At 50.7% G+C, this 26,671-nt stretch overlaps 4 protein-coding genes across 8 annotated transcripts; 1 reads left to right on the top strand and 3 right to left on the bottom strand.

Annotated features, from left to right (window-relative positions):
* Positions 1-8,337: 8,337 nt before the first annotated feature.
* On the bottom strand, positions 8,338-10,392 carry LOC120643033 (putative magnesium transporter MRS2-D). The gene is made up of 6 exons (XM_039919572.1): positions 9,919-10,392; positions 9,665-9,820; positions 9,432-9,560; positions 9,111-9,256; positions 8,866-9,028; positions 8,338-8,759 (listed from the first exon to the last, which is right to left on the bottom strand). The coding sequence occupies exons 1-6, from the start codon at positions 10,300-10,302 to the stop codon at positions 8,478-8,480; spliced, it is 1,260 nt and encodes a 419-aa protein (XP_039775506.1). The 5' UTR covers positions 10,303-10,392; the 3' UTR covers positions 8,338-8,477.
* A 2,223-nt stretch (positions 10,393-12,615) lies between these two features.
* Positions 12,616-17,073, bottom strand: LOC120641000 (uncharacterized protein At4g26450-like). Of its 2 annotated transcripts, none has more exons than XM_039916943.1 (5): positions 16,969-17,073; positions 14,806-16,787; positions 13,919-14,099; positions 13,739-13,787; positions 12,616-13,075 (listed from the first exon to the last, which is right to left on the bottom strand). In XM_039916943.1, exons 2-5 carry the CDS (start codon positions 16,734-16,736, stop codon positions 13,023-13,025), a joined length of 2,214 nt encoding a protein of 737 aa, XP_039772877.1. In that variant the 5' UTR covers positions 16,737-16,787; positions 16,969-17,073; the 3' UTR covers positions 12,616-13,022. The 2 variants fall into 2 exon arrangements, with proteins under 2 accessions (XP_039772877.1, XP_039772878.1); XM_039916944.1 differs by having other exon boundaries at positions 12,699-13,075; positions 14,806-16,784; positions 16,969-17,072.
* A 1,840-nt stretch (positions 17,074-18,913) lies between these two features.
* On the top strand, positions 18,914-23,516 carry LOC120640998 (thioredoxin M3, chloroplastic-like). 4 transcript variants are annotated; one of them, XR_005662101.1, is made up of 3 exons: positions 18,966-19,316; positions 20,199-21,010; positions 21,779-23,516. XR_005662101.1 is itself a non-coding variant. In XM_039916942.1 (2 exons), exons 1-2 carry the CDS (start codon positions 19,055-19,057, stop codon positions 20,531-20,533), a joined length of 597 nt encoding a protein of 198 aa, XP_039772876.1. In that variant the 5' UTR covers positions 18,914-19,054; the 3' UTR covers positions 20,534-23,516. The 4 variants fall into 4 exon arrangements, 1 of the variants encoding a protein (XP_039772876.1); XR_005662100.1 differs by having other exon boundaries at positions 20,199-21,607; XR_005662099.1 differs by having other exon boundaries at positions 20,199-21,607; positions 21,679-23,516.
* LOC120640997 (subtilisin-like protease SBT1.5) lies at positions 22,861-26,366 on the bottom strand. The gene has a single exon (XM_039916941.1). It carries the CDS (start codon positions 26,186-26,188, stop codon positions 23,870-23,872), a length of 2,319 nt encoding a protein of 772 aa, XP_039772875.1. The 5' UTR covers positions 26,189-26,366; the 3' UTR covers positions 22,861-23,869.
* Between the last annotated feature and the right edge of the window lie 305 nt (positions 26,367-26,671).

The following is a 26,671-nucleotide window of genomic DNA, read 5'->3' as shown; positions in this document are numbered from 1 at the left end:
GGTCGGTCGGTCGTTTCGACGGGTGAGGGCGTGCACGCGGTGGTTTTTCATCAGCGCGGTTGGGGTACATGTTGTTGGGTTCAGACAGGTGGGCCAGAGAACCATTTGGGTAGATTTGTCAGCTAGAGAAACGGGCCACTTGCGTGCCGATTGTTATCAGGGTTAGGTTGTCCGCAGTGGGTACTCCATCCCACACGGAAAGCCATACTGCAGTACTCCTTTTCAGGAAAAAGCCCCGCAGCGGGGGACGGCAAGCCATCCGACATCATCCCGGACGAGCCGCCGTCCGCCATTCCCAGGGGGCAAGCGAGTCGTCCGCTACCGCTTCCCGAGGCCGGCAGCTCCAACCACCCCCGCCCGCCCGCCCGCCCATGCTCGAAGCTGTTGCTGCCGTCGAGGCCCCGCGCCCGCCAAGAGCTGCCGGAGTCCGGCCGCCCCTCCGCCTTGCTGCTCCCCCGCCGCGCCGCCCCGCTGGAGCCTCACCACGCACGGCGCGCCGCGGTCCGGCCGCCGCGCCACGGCCGACGCCCTGCCGCGCCCCGCCGCGCCTCGCCGCGCGCCGGGGTCTGGCCGCCCCTCTGCCTTGCTGCTCCCCCGCCGCGCCGCCCCGCTGCAGCCTCGCCCCGCGCAGTGCGTCGCGGTCCGGCCGCCGCGCCACGGCCGACGCTCCGCCCCGCCGCGCGCCTCTCCGCCTTGCTGCTCCCCCGCCGCGCCGCCCCGCCATGGCCGCCACTCCGCCCCGCCGCTGCCCCTCCACGCGGCCGTCCTCATGCACGCCCCGCTCCACGTCCGCCGAGCCACGCCTTCCCTTCCGCGCACGCCGCGACACGCCGCCCACGGCTCCTCGTCGCTGCTCGCCAGAGGAAGCAAGGTAGTGGCGTCGGAGGAAGAAGGGGGTGGCGGTGGAGAGAGCAGGGGAGCGGGGGAGAGAGAGAGAATGGGGGTGTAAAAAAGATTAAAAAATCTGACATGTGGGTCCATCTGCTGATACTTGGTATAGAGTGGAGATATAAAGGATGAACGATGCAGCGAAACTGAATATAGAGAAGAGAATCTTAATGACTAGACAGAAATATTCCTTTTAGGAGATGAAAATAGAGGACGACGAGTGCGGATAACCTTAGGTCGGACACGTCTTCTGTCTTTTGTCTAGATCATTCATTGGATGATGTGCGTTTCATCAAGTGAAGGATAGGGATTACTGATATCGTATTTGTTTTCATATTTGTGTTCGAATACGGAGTCGGATACAGATAATGTTAGTTTTTGTCGAATAAGATTATAATGGATATCAACATCATAAAAATATAACTTTTGAGCATTCGGATACTGTCATGGTGCTGCAAACCACAGCCGGGTGGCTGAAGGCACCCGCCCTAGCCCAGAGGGTGTGTACTCGGGGGTTAGCTAGTCCTAATTCGATCTCTCTCAAGAACACGATGAACACAGCGGGATTAGAGTGGTTCGGGCCGCCGGAGCGTAATACCCTACGTCCACTGTGTGTTGTATTGCCTTCCCTCGAGAGAGAGAGGGAGTTCGCGAGAGCTTGTGTGTCCTTCGAGCCCGTGTGAACCTTCGAGCACGTGTGAACCTGTGTTCTAGCGGGCGTGCTCTCCCTTTTATATATCCAAGGGGAGCACGTACTCTGAGCGGGGCCCCGACATGTGGACCCGGCGATTATTATAAACTACACTTTGGCCTTCAATGCCTCAGATCCGGAGATCTTGTCGTCGGCTTCCGTGCGTAGCTTCTGACCAGGGATGGTCTTGAGTTGTCCTGTCAGAGTAAAGTCTAGCCTTTACAGTCGCGCGTCGAGGTCATGATGAAGCGCCGAACTACTGACTCAGTCCACTGTAGCAGCGTGCACTGTTGCTTCAGTCAGTAGCTGGTCATCATGACTCGTCGCTCATGCGCGCGGCGCTGAGTCTTTAATGCTTGTCTCGATATCTGGCGATCCACAGTGTGGACTAACAAAAGCTGCCCCGCGCCCAAAGGCAGCAGAGCCTGCCTCAACCACTCGCACTTAATGCGGGTGGCGAGGGGGCTTTCAGAGGAAGGCTTGCGCCCGCGTCCGCGTCTGCGTGACACGTGGCGGCTCCGGACCCCTCCCGAGCAGCTAGCTGAGCCGAGAGCTCACGGGGGTCCGGATAGGCACGTGGAGGTCCCGGACGCATCTGCGGGAGTCCGGATGGCACGTGGAGGTCCCGGACCCACCTGCGGGGGTCCGGGTCCGCGGCCACAGGTGCTGAGCATTTCCACCTCTGGGACACGTGGTGACACCGGACCCATCCCCGAACGGGAAGCGGGTCCGGGACCGTTGGTCCGGTGAGATGGAGTCGGAACCCAGGAGTCCGGCTGCTCCGCTCCTTAGGGCATAGTTACGGATAACTACGCGAGTCTTGGCACAGTAGGAGTGGGTACCCCAGTTGCAGGGTACCGACAGAGGCCCCCGGGCCCGCCTCGGGAGAGGCAACGAACCCGCAGGTGGGGCCACTACTGTGAGCAACTTGGCTGCTTCTGGCGCCCAGCGGTGCGCGCCGCAAGGGTCTTGTCCTGCATCGTCCATCCTTTGGGTCACCTGCTGCATCATCACATTTGGACCTGCACATGACTCAAGGTAGATGCTTAGTAGCGTGCCCACGGGTCCCAAATCCTGTTGGCTGTAATCTTTTGAGATAGACAGGTAGGTTCAGTGAACGGAGCTCAAGGGGCCGGCCTTTAGGTTAAGAGAAAGTCCGGACCTCCAGGTTCCCAGTCCTAGGTACTACGGCACTTATTTCACAGGAGGTGGTGCGTGCAGGCTTAGGGTACGGAACCAGGCTAAGCGGTTACACGGCTCCGGACCTCCCCGGAGAATGAGTGCGCTTCCCTGAACCTGCAGGTTCCCAGGGGTCCGAACCCCTCTCTTCCATGAGGGGTCTCGAGCTAAGTCACTAACTAGCCAACTCAATTCGGACCACAATCACCGCACAAGAGTAAGAAGCCACGTGGGGGGTTAGCGCAAACAGAATGCGTAGATTGAAATTGGAATGTAACATCCTTAGAGACGAACTGAGAATAAACTTTTTCTTTATAACTAGATGTACATGAGATGTGCGATGTAAGCCAGAACACGGGTTTATGAGGTCGGAGCTGTCCGGACCTCTGGGCCCCCAGTCTTAAGTACTACAGTACTCGCCCTAGGGAGGTAAAGCATGCAGGCTTAGGGTACGGAACCAGGCTAAGCGGCTACACGGCTCCGGACCTCCCCGGAGGGTGAGTACGCTTCCCTGAACCTGGTTCGCAGAGGTCCGGACTCCTCCACGGGGGAGGCTCACCGGACTGGACCACACGGATGTACTACCTAGTTACAAAGGAAAATGTTTAATTCCCTGCTGGGCCTCTAAGGGTAGGACTTACAGAGATGTAGAGTCGGGGGTCCGACCGGAGTCGGCTTTCCGCCGGAGAGAGCCACCAGAGTGGGCTTGGTGCGACCGGAGTGGGCTTTTTGCCGTAGCGGGCTTAGTGCGACCGGAGTGGGCTTTTTGCCGTAGCGGGCTTGGTGCGACCGGAGTCGGCTTTCCGCCGGAGCGGGCTTGGTGCGACCGGAGTCGCCTTTCCGCCGGAGTGGGCTTGGTGCGACCGGAGTCGGCTTTCCGCCGGAGCGGGCTTGGTGCGACCGGAGTCGGCTTTCCCCCGGAGCGGGCTTCCTCTCATGAGTGAGGTATGCTGCGAGCTGGGATTTGTCGCTCCGCCGCTCGCAGCTTGTGAGGGGGCCCTTGACGGGCTCCCTAACTCTTGCCGACGTGCAGCGCGCGCCGCTGCCGACGGTGGCTGCTCCACGGGCACGGTTGCCCCTGGCGCAGGAAGGCGAGAGGCGTGTGGCGCGGATGACGCCACACCCTCCGTCATCTCCACGTCGTCGTGGTGGTGGGAGTGCTCAACCACCCGAGCCATGGAGATGGGCAAGAGATGAGTTAAAACTAGCTAAAGCACCCCTACCTGGCGCGCCAAATATCGTGGTGCTGCAAACCACAGCCGGGTGGCGGAAGTCACCCGCCCTAGCCCAGAGGGTGTGTACTCGGGGGTTAGCTAGTCCTAGTTCGATCTCTCTCAAGAACACGATGAACACAATGGGATTAGAGTGGTTCGGGCCGCCGGAGCGTAATAACCTACGTCCACTGTGTGTTGTATTGCCTTCCCTCGAGAGAGAGAGGGAGTTCGCGAGAGCTTGTGTGTCCTTCGAGCCCGTGTGAACCTTCGAGCCCATGTGAACCTGTGTTCTAGCGGGCGTGCTCTCCCTTTTATATATCCAAGGGGAGCACGTACACTGAGCGGGGCCCCGACATGTGGACCCGGCGATGTATTATAAACTAAACTTTGGCTTTCAATGCCTCAGATCCGGAGATCTTGTCGTCGGCTTCCGTGCGTAGCTTCTGACCAGGGATGGTCTTGAGTTGTCCTGTCAGAGTAGAGTCTAGCCTTTGCAGTCGCGTGTTGAGGTCATGATGAAGCGCCGAACTACTGACTCAGTCACTGTAGCAGCGTGCACTGTTGCTTCAGTCAGTAGCTGGTCATCATGACTCGTCGCTCATGCACGCGGCGCTGAGTCTTTAATGCTTGTCTCGGTATCTGGCGATCCACAGTGTGGACTGACAAAAGCTGCCCCGCGCCCAGAGGCAGCAGAGCCTGCCTCAACCACTCGCACTTAATGCGGGTGGGCGAGGGAGCTTCCAGAGGAAGGCTTGCGCCCGCGTCCGCGTCTGCGTGACACGTGGCGGCTCCGGACCCCTCCCGAGCAGCTAGCTGAGCCGAGAGTTCACGGGGGTCCGGATAGGCACGTGGAGGTCCCGGACGCATCTGCGGGAGTCCGGATGGCACGTGGAGGTCCCGGACGCATCTGCGGGAGTCCGGATGGCACGTGGAGGTCCCGGACCCACCTGCGGGGGTCCGGGTCCGCGGTCACAGGTGCTGAGCATTTCCACCTCTGGGACACGTGGTGACACCGGACCCGTCCCCGAACGGGAAGCGGGTCCGGGACCATTGGTCCGGTGAGATGGAGTCGGAACCCAGGAGTCCGGCTGCTCAGCTCCTTAGGACATAGTTACGGATAACTACGCGAGTCTTGGCACAGTAGGAGTGGGTACCCCAGTTGCAGGGTACCGACAGATACGGATCTGTTACGGATATTGGATACTCGGAATCGGATACGGACGGATAAAAATCCTTCCAGACCGAATCGAATTCGAATACGGCCGGAAAATATCTGTACTATTTACATCCCTATTCAAAGGGCTAAATTTTAGTTCACGTCACATCAAAGAGAATCTTAGTATTTAGAAGTATTAAATAAAAGTTGATTATAAAACTAACCGCAGAACTTTGGGCTAAACTGCGAGACGAATCTAATGAGGTATATTAATCCATAATTAGAAAATGGTACTGTAGCATCACTGTAGCAAATTATAAATTAATTAGGTTCATTAGATTCGTCTCACGAATTAGCACTCAGCTGTAAAAAAAATTATAAACAGATTTTATTTGATACTATAAAATATTAAGATTTTTTTAATGTGACAGAGACTTAACAAAAATTTCTGAAAACAAACAAGGTCTTATCTCCTTTCAAATGCCAGTCTCACCCAAAAGATTAGAGGTAGTGCTCATACATCTGATAGTGCAATAGATATATCCTCCAACAATCTAGAGTCAGGCTCTAGCTTTTACATATAGATAAGCCCACATATCAACTTCACTGGATGTGTGTGTGAAACTATCTCTTAAATAAGAGATAACTCTTCTTTCTCTCTCTTTCACATGGATAAAAAAGTAACGTGAATAGTTATAAACTAGCTGATTCGCGTCATTTAAATGAGCCGTGATTAACATAGAACTGCTAAGAAGAAAAGCACAGTACTGCTACAGCTCAAATTCTGTAAAATAGAAAAACTGCACTAGTTACTATTTGGATGGGGCGCGTAAATGACACATGAATAGTAAAAGAGGCGCAAACACAAAATTTCCAAGAGGTCTCATGGAAAAAATTCTCTAAAACCACGAAGTATTTTATAAAAGTTTCATATAGTGTATCCTTTGTTTGAAAGGGCTCTAATATTTTCATATAGAATTCAAAGCTAATGATATTTCTCTATTTTCTTTCAATTTTTTTCCAGAGGAAGGTCTTAGAGTGACCTCTTGGGTAAACAACACTCCATCTTTTACAGTTCGGGGTCTTTGGATTTAATTGAAACGTTAATTAAACTATATAAATTTAGACATGTCTTTATATCCAAGAAAATTCTTAAACTATTGGTGCGTGTTGGGGACTCCATCCATGAGCCTGAAGATACAAGACAAAGCCTCGGTCTAATCCAAGTCTGGTATATATAGGGGATGTCTATACCACACCCGGGTATTTTTTCCTTTCTCCACACCCGAATTTTTTTTACCACCGGATGAAGATCTGACGGTGGTGGATCTTCCTTGCACTGTTCATCTTCAACCTCCGACCTCCTCCTTCCTTAGCACCGGCGCCCCCGCCGCCGCCCTGCTTCCCCAGCCGCGGGGGCGGGAGGGTCACGCCGGAGCCCCGCGCCTCCGGCGCGACCCTACCGCGCCCGCGGCTCCTCTGCCTGCGCCTCCCGCCGTCGCCGTCGGCGCCGCCGCCGCATGGCCGTCGTCGCCCCGCCCCGGCCTGGCCCAACCGGCCTCCTCCACCGCCCGGCCGCCGGCGCTCCCGCGCCGCCTCGCCCTCCGCCGCCGGCCGAACCACCACCTCCGCCTGTCCTACCGCCGCCCCCGACCTCCTCTAGATCCGTCGGCCATTGGAGCCTCCTCCGACCCCCAGAAACCCAAACCCTAAAGGCCGCTGCCTCGACCTTCGCCCGCGGCCGGCGGCGACCTCGCCGCCGGCCGCCGCCGCCCACCTCCCACCCCTCCAACCTCGACGCGCGATTTAATAGGCAGCAAAGTTCGAGTGTGGGGAGGAGTAGAAATGCTCGAGTGTAATATAGCTTTCCCCTATATATATCTCTATATTTTTGGCGAAAATAACCCTTTATCCTGATAATCTGACGAACAAATCTTTATGCATATGGAGCACTTGGTTGCTATACAGTACTTTCTCCGTTTGTTTTGATAGATATATTTCACCTTGACACAATAACTAAGAAAAATAACCTTACTTATCATGTAATAAATGCAACACAGACTTTTTTGTCCTCCAATATTTTAACCGGGAACTTCTCGTTACTAGTGTTATTTATTGCCACAGTCCATACCAATAGCAAATTATTTGAGTTTTTGAAAAATAGCTATTAAAAAAGAATGGAGGGGGTATTACAGTACCCTATATAAGGCCATCCCCAACCCATAGTGTCCATAGGTGATGTCTAAATAAAAAAGAGAGTAAGAAATTAGCTATAGACACTATCTCTCCAATGCATAGTTTCTATGATGAATGAAGAAAATAAATCTCATCCAATCCTCTCTCTTCTCTCTCATTACTTCACCCTATCACTCTTCACCCTTTCTTGATTCTTGTGTAGACATGGTGTCTTGCATGAGAAACCATGTCTATATTTTTCCTCATTGAGTCTCTTGCCATGTCACCAAGTTGCTTATGTGGCAGCCTCATTGATGCTATGGACAACATCCTACTAGGAGGGTTGGGGATGGTCTAACACTTGGTTCCAACACAGTATTCAAGATGTTTATACAATAAACCTGACCAAAATTTTGCCATATCGGAAAATTGGGAGAATCATTGGCGAGAAGGCGCCAAAAGCCAACAAAGCGTCAATGAGCAAAACAAAAAGATCACTTGTCACCGCTAGAAAAAGAGTCATTCGTCCACCTCCAATTAGTACCGGCTGCTTTAAACCCGGTACTAATACCAATTTAGTACCGGTTCTATAACACAGTGACTTCCAGAGCCATTTAGTACCGGGCCATAACATCACCCGGTACTAAAATGCTATTAGTATTAAATGGCTCCCGGGGCCTCCCAACCATTTAGTACCGGGTGCTGTTACGGCCCGATACTAAATGGTCATGACCCGGTACTAAATGGTTCGTCTTGGTTACATCGAAAGGATAGCATCTTCTATCCACTCATGTGTTGTGTGGGTGGGATGGTAGAGGAGACTACACGCGAGGTCACAGATCACAAGTTCGAGCCCCGGTGCACGCACAATTATCCCGATGTATTTTTCTAAAGATTGGTACATTTAGTACCAGACTAAACGGTTGTCCATTTAGTACCGGTCAGCCGGTACCCAGCCGGTACTAACGGCGGCATGTAATGGAGCTTTTTCTTGTAGTGTGTGATGGTTCCCAGGGTCGTCTGATGTTAAATAAGGAGTTTTCTCAAGCAGGAGAGATCCAAATGCAGTGGCTTATTTAAAACACTTCGGCGCCTCTTCCCCTCTCATATATATTCCCCCACTTGTGCATTCATCTGCACGTCTAATCCAAGCCCGTTCCATGCTCCAGTAGTGTCACTGCAGTATGCCGCTCCTCCTGTAGCAGAGCAGCGCGACGAGGTAGACCGCGGCGGCGGCGCCGACGATGCCGCAAGTGACCTGCCAGAAAACCCCCTTGGTGGCCCCCGTGTAGAGCGGGATGGTGATGTTCATGCCGAAGACGCCCGTGGCCGCGATGGCGCAGCTGACCACCAGCGTGCCCGTGGACAGCATGATCCCCATCTGCAGCAGCTGGTTCTGCTTGTCGTCCAGCATGATGTTGATGTAGTCCTCCGTGTCGTCCACGTACTCGCGCAGCTTCAGCCATCAGTTCGCAACCCGATTCAGTTCGTCGCGATCCATGGCGAGATAAAGCTTTAGCAATTTCGTTCGTCAAGGGAGCGATCGAGATCTGCGTATTTACAGTGGAGAGCTTGTTCAGGGTGCCGTCGATCTGCACGAAGTAGGCCTCCAGGAGGATCTCCAGCTCGTCGATCTTGGGCGTGAAGACGGTGGCGGAGGTCCCGTTGCCATAGCCGCGGCCCTCGGATGATCCCCCTCCCTCCTCTTCGACCTCTCCGCCGTCCCTACATCACGCACGCATTGGCACATTGATGCTTACCGCCTGTGCTCTAGCATGGAATTCATCAGCTTTATTTCGATCGGTACCTGTCTTCCTCGAACTCGCTCGGCTCGATGTCGACGTTGGATCTCGAGGAGTTGCCATCAGCGGCTTGGTAGGCGAGCTTCTCCGACAGGTGCATGGCGGCCATGTCCACGTCGTCGTCTAGCAAGTGTTCGAGTTCATCCCTGACCTGTCGACAGATGCGCGGCAATGGCGCACGATCATACAAGACATTTACGAATTCCTGTCACACATCTGTCTTTGAACGACATTTGGAGATCATCTGGATGAGAGACTTTGACATTTGATTTTGTGCATGCAGCTCGCACCAAGAGAGAAACAGAGTGATCGAGCAACTTAATTACCTTCTGAACTCTCCCAGAAATCGCAACCAATCGGCTCTTTATCTGCCTCACGCGCTCGAGGTTGAGAGTGCTGACGTTGGAGCTCAGCTCGTCCAAAGCCGGGTACGCCTCCTCCTCCAATGTACGAGTCTGAAGAAACGGACAAGTTTCTGAAACAGAATGAAATCAACAACAGAGCAGTAGTTGAGCGCTGCGATCTGGCCACTGACAGGGCAGCAGGCCATTGATTGTACCTCTTGTTCAAGCGACTTGCACGCGAACTCGAGGCACACCTCGAGCGCCCTGAACTCGAACGGCAGGGCCTTGGACTCGCGTCCCAATGCTTGGGCGTCCTTGCCTTCGCCGCCCACTCCGGCTGCCGGCGGCAACGCTCCGCCGTGATCCGCCGCCTCGTCCTCCTTCCACCGTGAAAAACAAATAGACCTTTGCTTCAGGAATGAGTCCAGGAGAAACGGCCAAGGAGGCCGGCGCGAGAGAGCGAAGAGACCGAGGATCGGATCGGAGGTGTGGGCATGGGCGGAAGTGAGACCTGCGACGGCGCGGGCGAGGCGGGGGCGGCGATCAGGCGCGCGCGGAGCTCGCGGACGAGCGGCGCGACGGCGGGGTCCCGCGGGCCCGGGACGAGCACCTCGGTGGCGGTGATGACGGCGCGGACGCACTCCAGGTTGACGACGACGGCGCGGTCCCGGCCCATGATGCTGGACGGGTAGGACAGCGCCGGGTCCAGCGCGCGGAGGTCGCGCGCGGGGAGCCCCGTCCGCCGCATCAGCTGGAGCTTGCCGACCGCCTCGACGCGCCACGCGCCCGCACCGGACACCGCCGCCCACTCCGCCGCCGCCGCCCCCGCGTGCCTCCGGCGCGTCGACGCCATGGCCGCACGCACGTGCGGCTCGGAGCTGCTGCAGCCGGATGCCGGGAGGGCTGGCTGGCGCGCGGTCTTGGCGTCCGCGGCGAGGCGGCTGCGGCTATGTCTGTACGTGCGCACGGCACGCGCGTGGCGGCACGAGCAAGGGAAATTAAAAAAGCTTCAAGCTGCGGCCTGCAGAGGCGGCCCGGCCGGTCGCTGCCCTGTGGGCCCTGCCGGCCCTCGCGCCTCGGATCTGCCCGCCGGTTTGGTCTGGTCTCTCCGCGGCTCCGCTGTTGCGTAGCGTAGCCGATGGTCGATGCCGGGAATAACAAGGGGAAGAGGTTACTGCCGTAGCCTGCAGGCACGCACAGACGAGCTTCTCTAGTTTTATCGGCAAGCTGTTAGGAATAATAGTACTAACAAGATAGTCGTGGATTAGTAGTGTTCGTCCTTGCGAGCTGGCGACCGCGCGAGCTTAGCTTACTGCAACTGCTTCACTCGCGTCACTGCGTGTGCGTTTCGATGCCCGGCTTTTTGATTCATCTGGGCTAAGGACCGCCCAATGTGGAGCACAGTGCTCTACACAATCTGGTAAAAGTAACAGTGAACGGATTGGTTTGGTATTACAAAGTAGAAGAATCTGTCCAGTACTCGGGTTTGAGTACACAGCTGATTATTCTTTCTATTGGTAGATATATTGGTAGCAGTCGAGGATGACTGCGTGCGTGGTGACCGTTAACATCAAAGATATGCTGCTCGATTCGCATGTTGGATTCCATCAACGTCGAGACATACCGACGACATAATCTCTTGAAACTACTGGTATGGATAGGATGCGCGCGCCCGCATATGTACATAGGATAGGATAAACATCCATGTATGCTGGTGTAAATTTGTAACGTAATACTACCTCCAGTTAGTTTCACTTGGGGTTTGATGTTTCACGTAACGAAGGCACAGCTTGTGGTTCTCCTTGTTTTCCTTATCAAAAACGTCCAGTTTGATTGACTTGGACACTGGAGGGAGCAAGAAGGGCAATCGGTCAACATGCAACTCGTGTTTTAGTTTAATTATTTGATTCAGTTCAATTTCAAAGGACCGTCAACTAATTCCAGTTTTAACGTTAAGGTCTTGTAAATCTTTTCGGCCCCACTGTTCGCAGGGGTTTGCCGTTTACCGGAGGCCGGCGAACACGTAGGCGTCGCTCGGGAAAAGCCCGGCCAGTGATTTGGACGGCCTCACGGGAGGCGCAGGATCCAATGCCACTTCGTTTTCGATCCGTTCAGAATTTCCGATGCGGCAGCCTTGTTGCGCGAGCCGAGAGGCCACACCGGCGACGACAAAGCTGCGGGTGTCCCTGAAAAAGCCGGTCCTTTCTGGAAGAAAGAGCTCTCTGTTGCAGGAGTGGAGTGAGTTCATTCAGGGCCTGTTTGGCTCCAGGACTTTTTCCAAAAGTCCCTATCACATCAAAAGGAATCTTACTATTTTATATTATTAAATAAAATCTGTTTATAAATGTTTTTTGACAGCTGAGTGCTTTTTCGCGAGACGAATCTAATGAGCCTAATTAATCGATGATTGGCTACAGTGATGCTACAGTAACCATTCGCTAATCATAGATTAAGATACATCATTAGATTCGTCTCGCAGTTTAGCCCCAGGGTTCTGCAGTTAGTTTTATAATTAATATTTATTTAATACTTCTAAATACTAAAAAGTCCCTAGGACTTTTTTGAAGTCCCTCAATCTAAACACCCCCTCAGACTTCAGCCTCTACTTTTTGTCTCATCACAGACGACCCATATCGCTTCTTTGATCAATAAGAACCAAACTTCCCATCTTGATTGTAGTATGCTAAAGCGATTCAAGAATAGACCTTCATTTAACTTTGACACGAGATTTCGAAATGAAATCGTTTTCCATCTGCACCTGGACAAAAAGGTATCGAGAGTATCGACAACCTTGCCTAAACTAGAACCAATAGTTTTGCTTAATTGAATTATTGCTCCACTTCTCACTAAAACCCTTTTTAAGCAAAACAAACCGCTTGTACCTTTTTGAAATCAGCCACGATTAGCAAGATGTTCTATATATATAATTCTAAACTTTAGCATCAGGTTGGTGTGTAGATATATGTTCCAATTCTTCTTGTTATAGAGGATGAAAGAAATCAGAAGCAATGGCGTGTGCTAATGTGAGAAAAATCAGCCAGACATTTTCATACGGAAACATATAAATATATATCTTAGGGTTGCATCTACTTTCATCTATAATGTGGAACATTTGAACTTTGAAGCAAATCATCAAATAGAATGGCAATACTTCGGAGCACCATAATTGTTTCCAAAATATATCATAATTATGTACTTTAGCACAAACTTAACGTCACACCTTATATTTACCTCACATGATGGTTCCTCTATGCGAATGGCACACTATATAGGCAGGATCATTTCTCAAAGAATATAAATCAGTCATAAGTCGCACGCTATATTTAGAGAGTTTACATGTCTAACGCTAAAAACTTTATGCAATATTTAGAGAGTTTCCATGTCCAACATTTAAAATTTTATGGATCTAAGCGAGAAACTGACAGTCTCTAATGCATGCTGCTGCCGCACGGCCATGTGGAATTATATGTGTTAGGCACAATCTGCTGTTTTATTTCTATCTATGCAAGTGTTGTGTAACTCTGTATTTATCTATCAAACTCTGCCACAGTTACAGCACCACGAGTTCATTCCTCAGAAGAACTTCTCGTAGTCTTGAGGTTGCTGGTCCCAAACCTCCATAAAACCTGAAATCAAAAGGAGTAAAATTCAACAAAGGTCACGCAAGGATCTTAGGACATGATGCATTCTAACATGCTAAGAAACAGTTCCAGGCTTCCAGTGAACTACACAAGTTTGAGTCACATTTCTGGGGACTGACAACCAGAAACGACTCAAATGAGAACATCATACATTAAATTACCCTTCATAGATTTCCTGGTTGACATATACAGCGCAGGAAGTTACACAGACTAGAGATGGTTACTTGGCCAGTTTGCCCAAAAAAAAAAAAAGATAGCAAAAGCTACCTCCCAACTGCATTTCCATTGGAACTATCTATCTGCATTGGACTAAAAAAATATATGCTGCTAGACGTGAGCAATTTCATTATATCTGTATTGCATGAATTTCTGGAGATTGGAAAATGCAACGGCCACATATATGTCTCCTACTCGTGTCACCCTTGTTTTCTCATTTAGAAAATAAAGAAATTAAAGCTTAAGCCTACTTGTGTCCTTTTCAAGTTTTAAAAAGCCAGGCAAAAAAAAAACTGAGAGAATGTCAGCAAAGCCACAAATGTAGGCATCGTGCCATCGTGGCATACAAATATGCAATACACATCTACCAACAAAACGACAATATAAAGCGCATAATTGTAGAAAGACTAATTGGAGATGCAGAAAAGTTACTTATGTCGCTAAGAGAACTATATATAGAATCATCCACGACAGTTATGCCCTGCATGAACAATAAAGAAAAAAAAGGATGTAAGTACTCCACTACAGATGACACAAATGAGGCAAGATCTGACTCTGAAATATATATCATAAGTGTAAATGTGATGGTCTCAAAATAGCAGGAAACCTCACCTCTGAACCATTTAGGTCCATCCCAGCTTGAAGATCTGTTTGTATTGATTGGTAGCATGGCATATCAGCACCAAGGTAATCTGAAATTGCAAGACCATAACCATCTTGGATACCATGAAGGGCATCGATGTTCGTGGGCGGGTTCGTCATGTTCTCCATGCTAGAATACACCATGTCACCTCTGATTGATAGTAGATTGGATTAGTACACCAAAATGCATCAGATTTAAAGTATATGGCCAGATGCCACAGGGGGTAAATAAGCATATCCAGTAAGCAGCAGTTAACTGGTGCCTAGACTAACATGGCCGGAGATGGCTGCTCCATGTTACCAGTGCACCGTGCACAAATAACTGTGGCATGGGCCTATAATTATTAGATTGAAAGACAGTGACCAGTCAGTCTTCAACACTGCTACGACATAGTTTCTGTAATCAAAATGCATGCTAGCCAGAAACCTGTAACAAGTCCGATCAATGTTCTTAGGGGTAAAAATTGATTGCACAATAGCCCAAAACCCATACGCTGCAGCCGCTACGAATGGGCTCCATGTTTTACTCCACTAAACTCTAAACATAAATGAGAAAGTGTGCATCTTGCTGTTGACTATTTGACATAATGGCAATATTTACAAGGAATCAGACATGAACTGAGTACTCGCACGACAGCTGTCGACCTTGTTTGCCAATAGCAACATATTTATCAATAACTCATTGCTAACACTCATAATTGCCAGTAAAAAGATGGTCACCTAAAGGTAACTAATCCAAGTTTCCCATAGGGCTCTCATTCCCTGTATTTCATAATATCAGAAATAAAAACAAGACATTCACTCCATGACTCAAAATATCGTTCACCAGAATGAAACAGCAGAGAAGAAAAACTCACTCTGCTTTTGAAGTGTCACAAGCACCAGCTTCAATTGGTGGATCATCTTGGATATCAATAACTTGAACTGCCTTATTTCCCAATAAAAATGTGTCAGTACTACTTGAATTGTTACCTAGAGTTGTTTCAAAGTCAACTTGCTGAGTATCTTGTTGCTCCACTGAACATCCAGCAGTGGAGCTTTGGCCTAAACGAGGATCAGCTCGCATGTCAGCAACCTCTGGACAACCAACCAGGTTGAGATCGCATATTTTAAATGAGCTTGACTGACCAAGCTTTTCCTCTTCTATTGTGACAGAAGCTTCTGCTTTGATATTAGGTACTAACTCAGAATCAACAGTTTCTCCTTTATTGGGTGGATCGATCAACACTTCATCCTGTGGTGGCATATCTAAATTGTAAATTTGTATTCCTTCCTCAACTTGCAAACTGAAGCTATTCTGGTGAGAAGCAAATGAAGGAGACAGTTCATTGGACTCATTATTATCCTCGAGACCGTAATGTTGAGTGATGTTCTTCTGTTGTTCCATCTCTTCAGTTTCACCTTGTGTTCCCTTTTCATTGGATGTCACTGATTCTGCCACATGATTACATGGAGTACTTTGTTCAGCATGTTCTTGTCTAACCACCTCATCTTTGCTGTCTTCCTGCATACTAGTCATGGAGTTGGTGTTAGCTTCTCCATCCATTGCCGTCTGGGACATTTCTTCAGTGGTAACAAGACTGCCCTGTCCAGACATAGGAAATTCTCTTTGGGCTGGTCGTGCGTTCCTGTTTGCAAGCACTGATCGCGGTCTTGTTGGAACTCTTGCAAAACTACAATAGTTTAGCAAATTTCTAGGATCATTAGGTAAATTGTTCGCCATAATGGAGACCTCATCTGATGTCGTATCATCTTCAGCCTTCTCATGTAAAGTCTTATCATCGTCAACCTTATCATCTTCAGCCTTCTCGTGTAAAGTCTTATCATCTTCAACCTTCTCACTCAGAATGCCACTGTCTTCTGGCCTCCCATCTGAGACTTTTTCACCTGAGGATACTGGCAAATGTTTTGTCTCAGCCTCTTGAACAACACCAGAAGAATCATTGTTGGCATTACCCTCACAATTCAACGTTTGTTCCACTACCTCTGAATTAGAGACCACACTGTCCTCCTGCATTTTATTTGCCTCATTCTCATCCTCCACCTCATGCCAAGCATCAGCTTTCTGCTGATCATTGCTGTTAGAACTAGCCTTTGGTCCAGTATCCTCCAGTTTCGACTCCCCCATCTCCACCACATTCGATGATGGCCCCTCCCCAGCCAGCCCTGACACGCTGCTCCCAACCTCATCAATCCCACCACTGCTTCGCCACTCCCGTTTGAACCCAGGAGCCCCATCCTCATCGTCCTCATCATAACTCCGGGTATCTGAATATCCCCTGCTCCTTCCCTTATCCCTCCCCGAATCCGAATACCTATTGTCAGCCCCAAACTTCCTCTTCCACCTTCCATTGTAGTTGCTGCTGTTGCCGCTACTGTAATCGCCACCACGGTTCCGCCTCGAGCGGGCGTTACGAGTACCACACTCATCATCGACCTGCCGCCGGCCACTCCTGGCGTTGTAGTACGTCGGGGCTTCCTGCCCCGCCGGCAGCGGAGGAGGAGGAGGAGGCGGTGGCAGCTGGCCCCATCCCCCGGCACCGACTGCGCCGCCGCGCTGCTGCAGGGAGTCCGGCGGGAGCACGCCCTTCGCCACCAGGTACTCGGCGGCCAGGCGGCCGGCCTCCAAGAGCACCTCATACTTGTTCAGCGGCGGCGGAGGAGGAGGCAGCGCGGCGGCCGGGATGGGCGGCGGCGGGTAGAACGGCTTCGGGCCGCGGCCGTAGGCGCCGCCGCCGCGCGCGAACGGCGGCATGCGGCTGCGGCTGCCGCCGTGGTGGTACTGCATCCGCGGGGGGTGGAGCTCGGATCGCGGGGCCGGCGAGCTCACGCCCTGCTGCTGCGCCCAATCCGTTCCGCAGGGGCGGGGGGGGGGGGGGGGCAGAATCAGATGCAGCGAGAGCAAATCGAGCGAATGAAAATTGGAGACGGGAAATGGATGGTAACGAAACAATTAAGAGGGCGTGCGGATTCTGGCGTGCGGATCGAACCCTAGGCGAGGGAGGGGGGCGAGGACTCACGGGGTGACGGCGGCGGTGGGGGCGGCTGAGGCGCCGGCGGCGAGCCGCCGACGATCGGAGTCAGGGTTCGTGTTCTTTTCTCGTTCCTGGATGATAAGAGAAAAAAAAATAAAGGGATGATAAATTTCCTTGTCATGTTTCCTTTTCACGAGTGGAGAGGCACGGACACGTGTTAAAAAAATTATATTTTAAAAATAATTTAATTACACCAAACAACTACTAAAGAAATTAACATTCTTGGTCGATACTATATAGTAATCCACTCTAATCTAAATTAAAATAGACTTAGTGTGAACATTCTTCAGTTTTTATTCCTAAAAATTCGTACCGGTGGATCAACCTAAACAGCGAGGTGCATCTAAATCAGTAAATCACCCTCATGCAGACCTGCCACCGCACAACTGACTCTCTGCTCTAAAATCCTACTCCTTTATTGCATAGATGCTGCTACCACAATTAGGAGAAACACACATTGTATTGATGGATATTAAATGGAGATTTGTACCTCCAAATAAATTTCACATAAAACTGGATACGTTAAGAATGATATGGATTCAGGTGCACAAGAGAAAGAAGATTATCCAGAAATTTTGTTTGCTTAGCAGCATGAGGAGCGTGGAGATGATGAGGACTACAGAAGCTTAGTTTAGTTCGCGAAAAATTTTGGGTTTTGACAGTGTAGCACTTTCGTTGTTATTTGGCAATTAATGCCTAATTATGGACTAATTAGGCTTAAAAAATTCGTCTCGTGTTAATCAATTATATCTAATTAGTTATTTTTTCAACTACATTTAATGATCCATGCATGTGTCCAAAGATTCGTTGTGACGGGTACTGTAGAAAATGTTTTGGGAACTAAACAGGGCCTTAGATTCAAAAAACTATGTAAAACATCACATCGAATATTTGGATACATGCATGAAGTATTAAATATGGACAAAATAAAAAAAAAACCAATTGCACAATTCGCTTGTAAATTGTGAGCTAAGACAAACCAATTGCTTTGTATCTCTATTTGAGACCATATATACAACAATCCTAATTACAGCACGTGTAATAAGCAAACTAATAGCTATGGTGGAACCGTGGAAGTCTAAGTTATATTAGAAAATCAAATATATCCCAAGCTAAGACAAACTCCGGTTTGAATATAGATTTTGTTTGTTAAGATTCTGTAAATGTTTTTGATCCCACCGCTCGCAGGGTTTATCATACTAGATGCCAGCGACGGTCGCTTGGAAAAAAGCCCGATTGTTGATTTGCATGGTTCACGATATAGGCCCCTTTGGAAGGCTTCGAGCGGCTCCACAATATAGGCCCTATTTGGAAAGTTTCGAGCGGTTCCGGCTCCACTGCACACACCACTATAGCAGCACTATTTATTGAAGCCATTTTTTCTCTCTCCTCTCTTCCTCTCTCACCGGTCGCGCAGCACTGTTTATTGAATAGCTCCAGAACTACTTTTTGGCTTCCCAGCTTCGTGCTACAAATAGCACTACAATGATGGAGCCGAAGCTAGCGGGAGCACCCCAAACGGAGCGTCGTTTCAGTTGTTTTCGTTCCGTTGAGAATCTTAGACGCGGCAGCCTTGTTGCGACTTGCGAGAGGCCATGCGACAAGTCGACGGGTGTCCGGATCAAGAGCTAGTTAGGATTCCAAATGATTTGTCCGGCTGCTATTAGGATTTGGATTGATTTATTCAGACTTTGATTAGGATTCCGATTGTCGTACTAAGGAAACATTGCCTGCGTTAGAAATAGTAGAGGTAGAGATAGAGATAAAGATTTAAAGAGTTTACATGCTTCCCACAAATTGAAATGTATTTTTAGCTTAATTATTACATTCTGACGCCCAAAATATTTTTGTTTTAGTTTCTTGAAAGGATTATTGTTGCTTTAGAGGGACGTAAGAGAAACGAGAAGGGTGAAGGGACCCTTTGGGCGTTGGCAGTTGGCACGTTTTCGCTGTGGGTCAACCGTCGCTGTCTCGAGGCAGCAGGATCGGCCGTGTGCGGCTGTCTCGTGAATTTTCTACCAACCGCATTTCTCCCCGCCGCGGCTCGAGCTCCACTCGCGGAATCACACACATGGCCGCCGCCGCCGCCGCCGCGGCTTACTGCCCCGCGCCGCCGCGCCGGCTTTGCTCCGCCATGGCGCTGCTGCCGGCGCCCTCCTCCCACGCCGCGTCCTGCCGCCGGAGGGCGGACGGCTACGGCTCCTCCTCCGCCCGGCGGTGGACGTGCCGCCGCTGGGCGCACCGGCCGGAGTCCGCGGCGCCCCGGATCCGGCGCCCGCCGCCGTCGCGGCGCGCCGCGGCGGTGAGGGTGAGCTGCGCTTACTCCCCCGGCGGTAAGGGCCTAGCTGATTGAATCCCCCGTTCCGTGAGGCGTGAAGCTTTATTTACCATGCTCTCTTTCTTACTGCTCGCTAACCACCACCTGTCAGACGGAATGTGCCAAACTGCCAATAGCCTGCTTCAAGTTTCCATTGTAGTTGCCGCTTGCCATTGCTTTGTGAGCTTACTTGCTTATGGGTGTTCTGTGCTCCGATGGTTCGTCCTAAATGCTGTGGTGAAACGCAGCCTGCTGAAGCTAAACCCATGGAATGAGGCAGTGGCAGGAGACTTTTGAGACAGCAGTGGCAGAAGAATTAGGCCAGTGCAATTGATCCTTTGAGTTGAAGCTGTGATTGGCTGAGAATGATGGACTGTTAACCGTGGATACATGTTGAGAAGTAGCTTATGTTAGCAATCCGCCCCCGCCCCCTAATAATAGTAAACAATTCTTTCAATAAAAATTGAACTTAGCTTGCCTGGAACCGTGTTGAGGTATTCTGATAGCTGTTGCTGTTCCCATGCAATGAAAATTTCACGAGTAAATGGATTTTGTTATCTATGTGTGACATAGTTTTTAGCTGCACCCATCATATTTATGATAGTTTGGTGTCTGCTGCTGTTCCTACAGTTTGTATTATTGAGTAGATCTCATTCACCATTTTATTCATTAACTTTGTGTGATAAAGTAAGCCAACTACTTAGGTCATCTTTATGTTCCACCTAAGTATAAGACTCTCAGATGTCCTATACAGTTCTTTACCTTTTCAAATTTCCTGTTACATGAGCAGAACAACTGCTTTATGTTCGAATAAATGTATTTTCAGAATTTTCTCAATGAAGCTTGTCTAGAAATATATGGAAAATGTCTAATGACAATATTCTGTCTTTTCCTACAGCTGAAAGAATTACTGCATGCTCTTGGAACGAATATGTGATCTGCAGTGATGTACCTGTCCTTATTGAGTTTTGGGCCTCCTGGTGTGGACCTTGCAGGATGGTCACACGAATTGTCGATGAGATAGCACAAGAGTATGCTGGGAGAATAAAATGCTATAAGCTTGACACTGATGATTACCCGCAGGTTGCTACTGCTTACAGTATCGAGAGGATTCCAACTGTTTTACTCTTCAAGGATGGAGAGAAAATACATAGTATTACAGGGACACTGCCAAAGGCTGTGTATGTGAAAGCCATTGAGAAATATATTTCAGACAATGATATATTTGATTAGTATACTTTGGTCCATATTAATGAATCTGTGTACTTTGTCTTGCTACCAGATAATGCAGAGTTTACGACATGAGCATCTTACCTAGAAGTATGAGATTGTGGGTTATCCTTTTGCTATGCAATAACAAGAGTAAATATAATGCGTTACAGGGCTGCATATTTGAGTCCCTCAGCAATATCTTATTAAGTGAAGTCAAAGCAGATTTCCCTCATTTTCTTGTGATATCTATCATCTAATGTTATATGTTTCATCCTTCATGCTTTCTGTCGATAGTACAAATCTTGCAGCAACTTGGTTTTGACAATCTTTATTTCCACAAAACTTAACACCTCTTATCACACCTATATACTCTACAGCAGCTAACCAGTTGAGTTTTTATTCTCAAAAGGAGCGTCGCCACTATGTGACTACGTGAGTACTAGTTTAGCTACTTATTTACACCAATACCAAGCTGATTTTCTCAGCCATCTCTTCAAGGTATGTTCCACTAACCAAACCTTTTGGCTACCGTCTTCATTCTGTTCAATGTTGGATATGCATAGAATAAACTGGCAAAACCCTGGTTCTTACTTGTTAGGCAGGAGATATTTTTCTATTCCCTTCTAGGTTATCACACCTATATGGAACATATATTAAGGAACCATAACAGTATTATGGAAATGAACTTACCTGTAGCAAGAACATAACTGGAATCCTGAAGGACAATTTATGTTGTTCAAAACATATATATATCTTCTGCTTGTGCTAAGATCATTTTTTTAGAATGTATGGTATATACCCTGTCCCTCCCTCGCTCTTTTGAGCTGAGACGACAGGAGCTCTGAACACTGTTTTGTTAACCACAGTTTGGATGCCCATGTAAATATTTTGATTGGACGTAGATTACATAATTATTCCCAAGATCCCATCTAGTATTGCATAATTGTTTGCTCTTCTCAAGAATGATGAGGAGAGATAGCCTATATCAAGATTGGGTATCTGCAGAGTTAGTGTGGGATATCTTTGTCATTACTGCCCCCAGAAAGATTCGTTGAGGCACAAACATAACTACTCTAGTCAAGAAACATGGATCAGGTGCATAATTTATATTTTATAAAGTTTACATGAAGTTTTAACATGACACAGCTATTACCTAAAAACTGCAGAATTGTGCCTACTCTAGTTTGAGTGCTGTCGATCTTGTTACTGGCCTTATTGACCAAATGTGCTATTATCATTACTTTGACCAAACATGTTGCATGGCAGACTGGATACTTACTACCCCATACTTTTGCATCTCATGTGGCAAAGCGAGTTTGTATGGTTATATGGTGATGATAGAATGAGTGTGTACTGGATGATCAGCTTGGTGTCACTGATCTCCATGCATTCTTGTTCAGCACTCAATTCCCTCAGCAGAAGCCCATGACTCATGGTATTCATTTCAGCCCTAAGTCAACATGATGAAATGGACATTGATCTTATGTGCACATGTTGCCGGCTTCCATGTATATAGTTCTTGGCGTGTCCATCATTTAAGAGCCTTATATACAGCCTTAGTATGAGGAAATCACTTAGTTCCTGGAGTACTTGCACACCATCTGCCACAATGACTAGTTGACCACTTCATGGCTACTACTGGAATTTATCAGCTTCCGTCATGTCATCATAAGAAAATTATTGGACGACTTATATACAATGTTGGTGATAGATGTCAATTGGTACACAATTTGGTCTGGGACATTTGTGATGGTGTACCCTGGGGAGCCACACCAGTTGAGCATGCTGACACATATCACCTTTACCATGGGTATAAGACAGCCTGTGGTTATCAGACTGTTGGAGACCTCTGATCCTCATAAACATCGGATACTCAAGTGGATGCTACCAGTCATTATCTGATCCATTGCAGTAACCATGAAAGTAATTCTGCGACTGCTGATGAAAAAGGAAATGCTGAGACTATAACTAGTGCAAGACTACTTTTTATGGTGGTAATGAACAGCTGAAGCAGCCCACCGTAATGCAGGATGAGTTGTTGAAACCATGGAATGCGTGATTGATGACCATCATAGTCCCTGGGTGCATTGTCATTGCCGTCATCAGATGTACTGCAATTGGTGTTTATGTCTCTTTTATAAAACTTCCTCAGCCTTTGGGTGCTTAGTGAGGCATTACCTGGTATCATCTCAGAATTGTGCTGGCCCTTTCTGCCTCGCCATTACAAGAGATACATCTGTGTTACACGGGGGCACAGGGCACTAGACCTCTGAAGCTGCACAGCTAGCAGTCAGGCCACTCAATAGCTCATCTATGCTTTTATTGGGCTTCAGTTTTTCATGTACATCTCCCGTGCTAACATGGTCAACAACAGCATGGAGAAGTACCTAACTGCGGGTGGCAAAGGACTTTGATGTGATATGGATAATCATTTGCAGGTCTTGTTCTGCTGACAATGACTTTGATCCTAAAGGTAGAAGTTGCAAATGAGTAGGATTATGGACTAGTTGTAGGAATGGTGTCCAAGGACTGCAGATCTGCAGTGATGTGGTAGCAGCAACCAGCAAGATGGCCATGAGTTTTCAAGATTTTTTGTGCTGCGTAGCAAATTGTCTCAGTGGAGCCAAGGACACAATAGTGTTGGATGCTTTGGACATCAAATGCCTTTGTGTTTAATGGTATCCACTATCATTGATAGTGTCAATAGTATCCCCACTTAGCAGTTCAGTCGACTGTGGAGATGCCGGGGTTTTCTTCTTGCTCAACTTTGGGGAACTATTTTCTCACAACACAATGATATGATTAGAGCTTGGAAGTTGCCTTTGCTTTATCTTGTATCTAATCTGTCACTGCCCATTGGTACAAATAATAGAAGTGAAGGCGGAGATGTACCTGGCTCCTACTCATTGTATGAAACTTATTAACATGTTTTGCCGCGTCTTAACTGTATGGTTTTGTAGTTTATGGGTAGTAAATTGATGTTCGTGGTGTTCTTGATGATGAAGAACAGAACATCCATCTGATTATCAGGTTCCAAAGATGTGGTGCAGTGCCTTTTAAATTTTGACCATTCTTCATTTGTGTTCGTTTGAAGCAATCCAAGATATGGATGCAGTTCATTTGCAGCAGAGCCTGATATGGCTGGAAAAGAAAACAACTGAGGAATCTATAATTTGATTATCAGATATAAACACTTTTCAACTGTAGTAATTTAGTATCTGGTGAGGCTCCCCCCCCCCCCCCCACCCCACCTCTTCAGTCTATATTTTCCCTGTTCTTGATCAGGATTAACTATAAATATAGTATCTTTTCTACGGTCATGCTCTTATTTTCGCTCCTGTTATGCGCATGTCTTCCTCACTGAGCAAATGCTGAGACTATTGGGCTCCTGACAACATGCTTCCCTCCAACTTCATTCCAGCTCAAGAACCCATAGTTCCCAATGAAGTTAATGTCATCTGAGCTTCTTTTCACCTGGCTGACCTGCACCGTGACGGTGAACGGCAGCTTGCTGCCTTTGCTGCCGAAGGACAGCGCCGTCGGCGACACCGTCACCTTCATCCCCGCCGGCGCCGTCACCGACGCGCTGTACTTCGCTGGCGAGGCGGCGACGTTGGTCAGCACCCTCTTGAACGTCCGTGTGGCCGAGTTTGTCCTGTTGAGGATGACCATGAAGGACGGGTAGTTGAGGTCGAGGTTTGCTCCGGCGCAGCTGGGGTTTCGCCGGCCGGCGACCGTCGAGATCTGACGGCTGCTGTAGCCGAGGCCGCACAGGAAGCTGACGTAGTCATCAGCCGCCACGTCGTACACGAGGCCCGGGTCCATGGCGTCGTTGGGGCTGACGTGGCCGCTCCCGAAGTCCAGCGGCGTCCCCGGCGACCCGGTGGGCATGCTGACGATGACGTTGCCGGCGTTGTCCTTCACGTAGGCCGTCGTCATCATCGCCGACCGGATCGCCGCCGGGCTCCAGTCCGGGTGCGCCGACCGCAGCAGGGCGGCCACGCCGGCGACGTGCGGCGACGCCATGGACGTGCCGGAGACGAGCGCGTACTTGGTGAAGAGCTTCCGCTTGCCGATCTCCATGATCTCCTTGTTGGGCACCCACGCCGCGAGGATGTCCACCCCCGGCGCGACGACGTCCGGCTTCAGGATCGTCGGGCTGATCTGGCCCGGTCCGCGGGCGGAGAAGTAGGACACGGTCGGCGCCGGCTTGACGCCGACCGCCGTGCCGCCGAACCGGAGCATCGCCATGGGCGCCTTCCTGCCTGACGCCGCCGCCACGTACTTGGCGATGGCCGCGCCGTCCGACACGGTCACCAGCACCACCGGCATGGAGTAATCCTCCGGCTGGAGGAACTCCTTCATGTCGCTCGCGATGATGGCGCCGCGGCCGCCGTTGCTCTGCACCACGTCCATCTGCTGCCCGATGCTCACGCCGGCGGCGGCAGTGCAGAGAACGACCTTCCCGCGCACGTCATTGCGGCTGAGGCTCTCGCACCTTTGCTTGCTCCTCTTGCCGTGGCCGTAATACAGGCTGCCGCCGACGACCGGCGTGCTCTGGGGGTACACCGACTTGCCGTGGATGGTGGCGCCGCTGCCAAGCGTGACGGCGGCGGTGAAGTCCCGGTCGATGCTCGCAGCGCCGACGGTGGTGATCCACGGCGCGCCGTTCATGATGGTGTACCCGCCGGAGCCGTCGTTCCCGGCCGAGCACGTCACGAAGACGCCCTTCTGCGCGGCGGCGAAGGCTCCGATGGCTATCACATTGGTGTCGTAGGACGTCTCCGGTAAACCCAGGGACAGCGACATGACGTCGACGCCGTCGGCGACGGCGCGGTCCATGGCGGCCAGCACGTCGGTGGACGCGGACTCCAGCGTGTCGGCCGCGAACACGGCCTTGTACATGGCGACCCTGGCAATCGGGGCGATGCCGGTGGCCGTGCCGTTGGCGTAGCCGAAGTAGCTGGCGCCCCCGACGGCGGCGCCGGCGGCCGTGGACGACGTGTGCGAGCCGTGGCCGTAGTAGTCCCGCGGCGAGTCGTAGTCGCCGGGCGAGATGGCGAGGCCGCTCTGCTTGAGGCCCTTGCTGAAGGAGCGCGCCCCGATGAGCTTCCTGTTGCACATGGAGGGCGCGAACGCCTGGCCGGCCTCGCACGCGCCCTTCCACCTCGCCGGCACGGGCTTCGGGATGCCCGCGTCGCTGAAGCTCTCGCTTTCCGGCCAGACGCCCGTGTCCACGATCCCGACGATCACGTCGGCGCCGTACCTGGACGCCGGCCAGACGCCGGCGCCGGCGCTCAGCCCGAGGAACTCCGGCGTGCGCGTGGTGTGGAGGCGGCCGTACGTCTCCGGGAACGCGGCCACGTGGCCCTCCACCGCCCTGAGCTCCTCCAGCTGCCGCGCGGTGAGCACGGCGCTGAACCCGTGCATGACGTGGGTGTACGTGTACAGGTGCACCGGCGCGGCCGCCGCCGCCGTCGCGGACGCTAGCGACGACAGCACCGAGAGGTACCACGCCTCGTGCTCCACGAACGGCGCCGGCATCTTCTCCACGTCCATGTGGACGATGTACGACCTCCGTTCGCCGCCACCTCCTGGCGCCGGCTCGGCGCCGGCGCACGCCAGCAGCAGCAGCAAGAGGCTGATCGCCCCGAGCAGCACGGCCCGAAACACCATCGCGTCGCCGAATGGCTTCAAGCGAGTAGATGAACTGAGCTGAGCTGAGCTGAGACACTTGAGCTCAGAGCTGCCGCTTCTTATGCATCCGCGGCGAAGGTGGCGAGCTGAGCTGAGACTGAGTGAGTGAGTGGACGCCACGACTGGAGAGCACTCGCGGTCGCGGTCGCGGTCGCGTCGTCGCCGGCGCAGTGGTGCCACCCTACCAGATGCATTAGGCTGTTTCCAGCAAAGCCCCTATCAGGATGCGCAACCGCAAAATACGCACTCGTGAGCAACTGTAGCGGCTTCCAGCAGGGTGCGGACGCGGCCACGCAAAAAGGGGTCTGGCCCCGCAAGCACCGCATATTCATTCATTCTCTCTCCTTCGCGCAACCACGAGAAACCAACTAACGCTCTCTTCTCCAGCCCCGGACTCTTCTGCCCGTCGCGCCGAGGTTGTCTCCCCCGACCAAGACTCGCCCCGAGCCCCCGACCTGGAGT

This window comes from Panicum virgatum, chromosome 7K, assembly GCF_016808335.1.
Source record: "Panicum virgatum strain AP13 chromosome 7K, P.virgatum_v5, whole genome shotgun sequence".
Taxonomy (NCBI): domain Eukaryota; kingdom Viridiplantae; phylum Streptophyta; class Magnoliopsida; order Poales; family Poaceae; genus Panicum; species Panicum virgatum.
This window is presented reverse-complemented; position numbering and strand designations above follow the sequence as displayed.

Bases quoted from the DNA above. Each gene is read 5' to 3' on its own strand.
- LOC120643033 (XM_039919572.1), bottom strand. From the start codon at position 10,302: ATGGCGTCGACGCGCCGGAGGCACGCGGGGGCGGCGGCGGCGGAGTGG. The intron at 9,561-9,664 runs GTACAATCAATG...CCGTTTCTTCAG, and splicing joins GCAAGTCGCTTGAACAAGAG to ACTCGTACATTGGAGGAGGA. The intron at 8,760-8,865 runs GTAAATACGCAG...TGATGGCTGAAG, and splicing joins CCCTGAACAAGCTCTCCACT to CTGCGCGAGTACGTGGACGA.
- LOC120641000 (XM_039916943.1), bottom strand. From the start codon at position 16,736: ATGCAGTACCACCACGGCGGCAGCCGCAGCCGCATGCCGCCGTTCGCG. The intron at 14,100-14,805 runs GTGAGTTTTTCT...ACTATCAATCAG, and splicing joins TGTGACACTTCAAAAGCAGA to AGGTGACATGGTGTATTCTA. The intron at 13,788-13,918 runs GTGAGGTTTCCT...TTGTTCATGCAG, and splicing joins TGGACCTAAATGGTTCAGAG to GGCATAACTGTCGTGGATGA.
- LOC120640998 (XM_039916942.1), top strand. From the start codon at position 19,055: ATGGCCGCCGCCGCCGCCGCCGCGGCTTACTGCCCCGCGCCGCCGCGC. The intron at 19,317-20,198 runs GTAAGGGCCTAG...CTTTTCCTACAG, and splicing joins CTGCGCTTACTCCCCCGGCG to CTGAAAGAATTACTGCATGC.
- LOC120640997 (XM_039916941.1), bottom strand. From the start codon at position 26,188: ATGGTGTTTCGGGCCGTGCTGCTCGGGGCGATCAGCCTCTTGCTGCTG.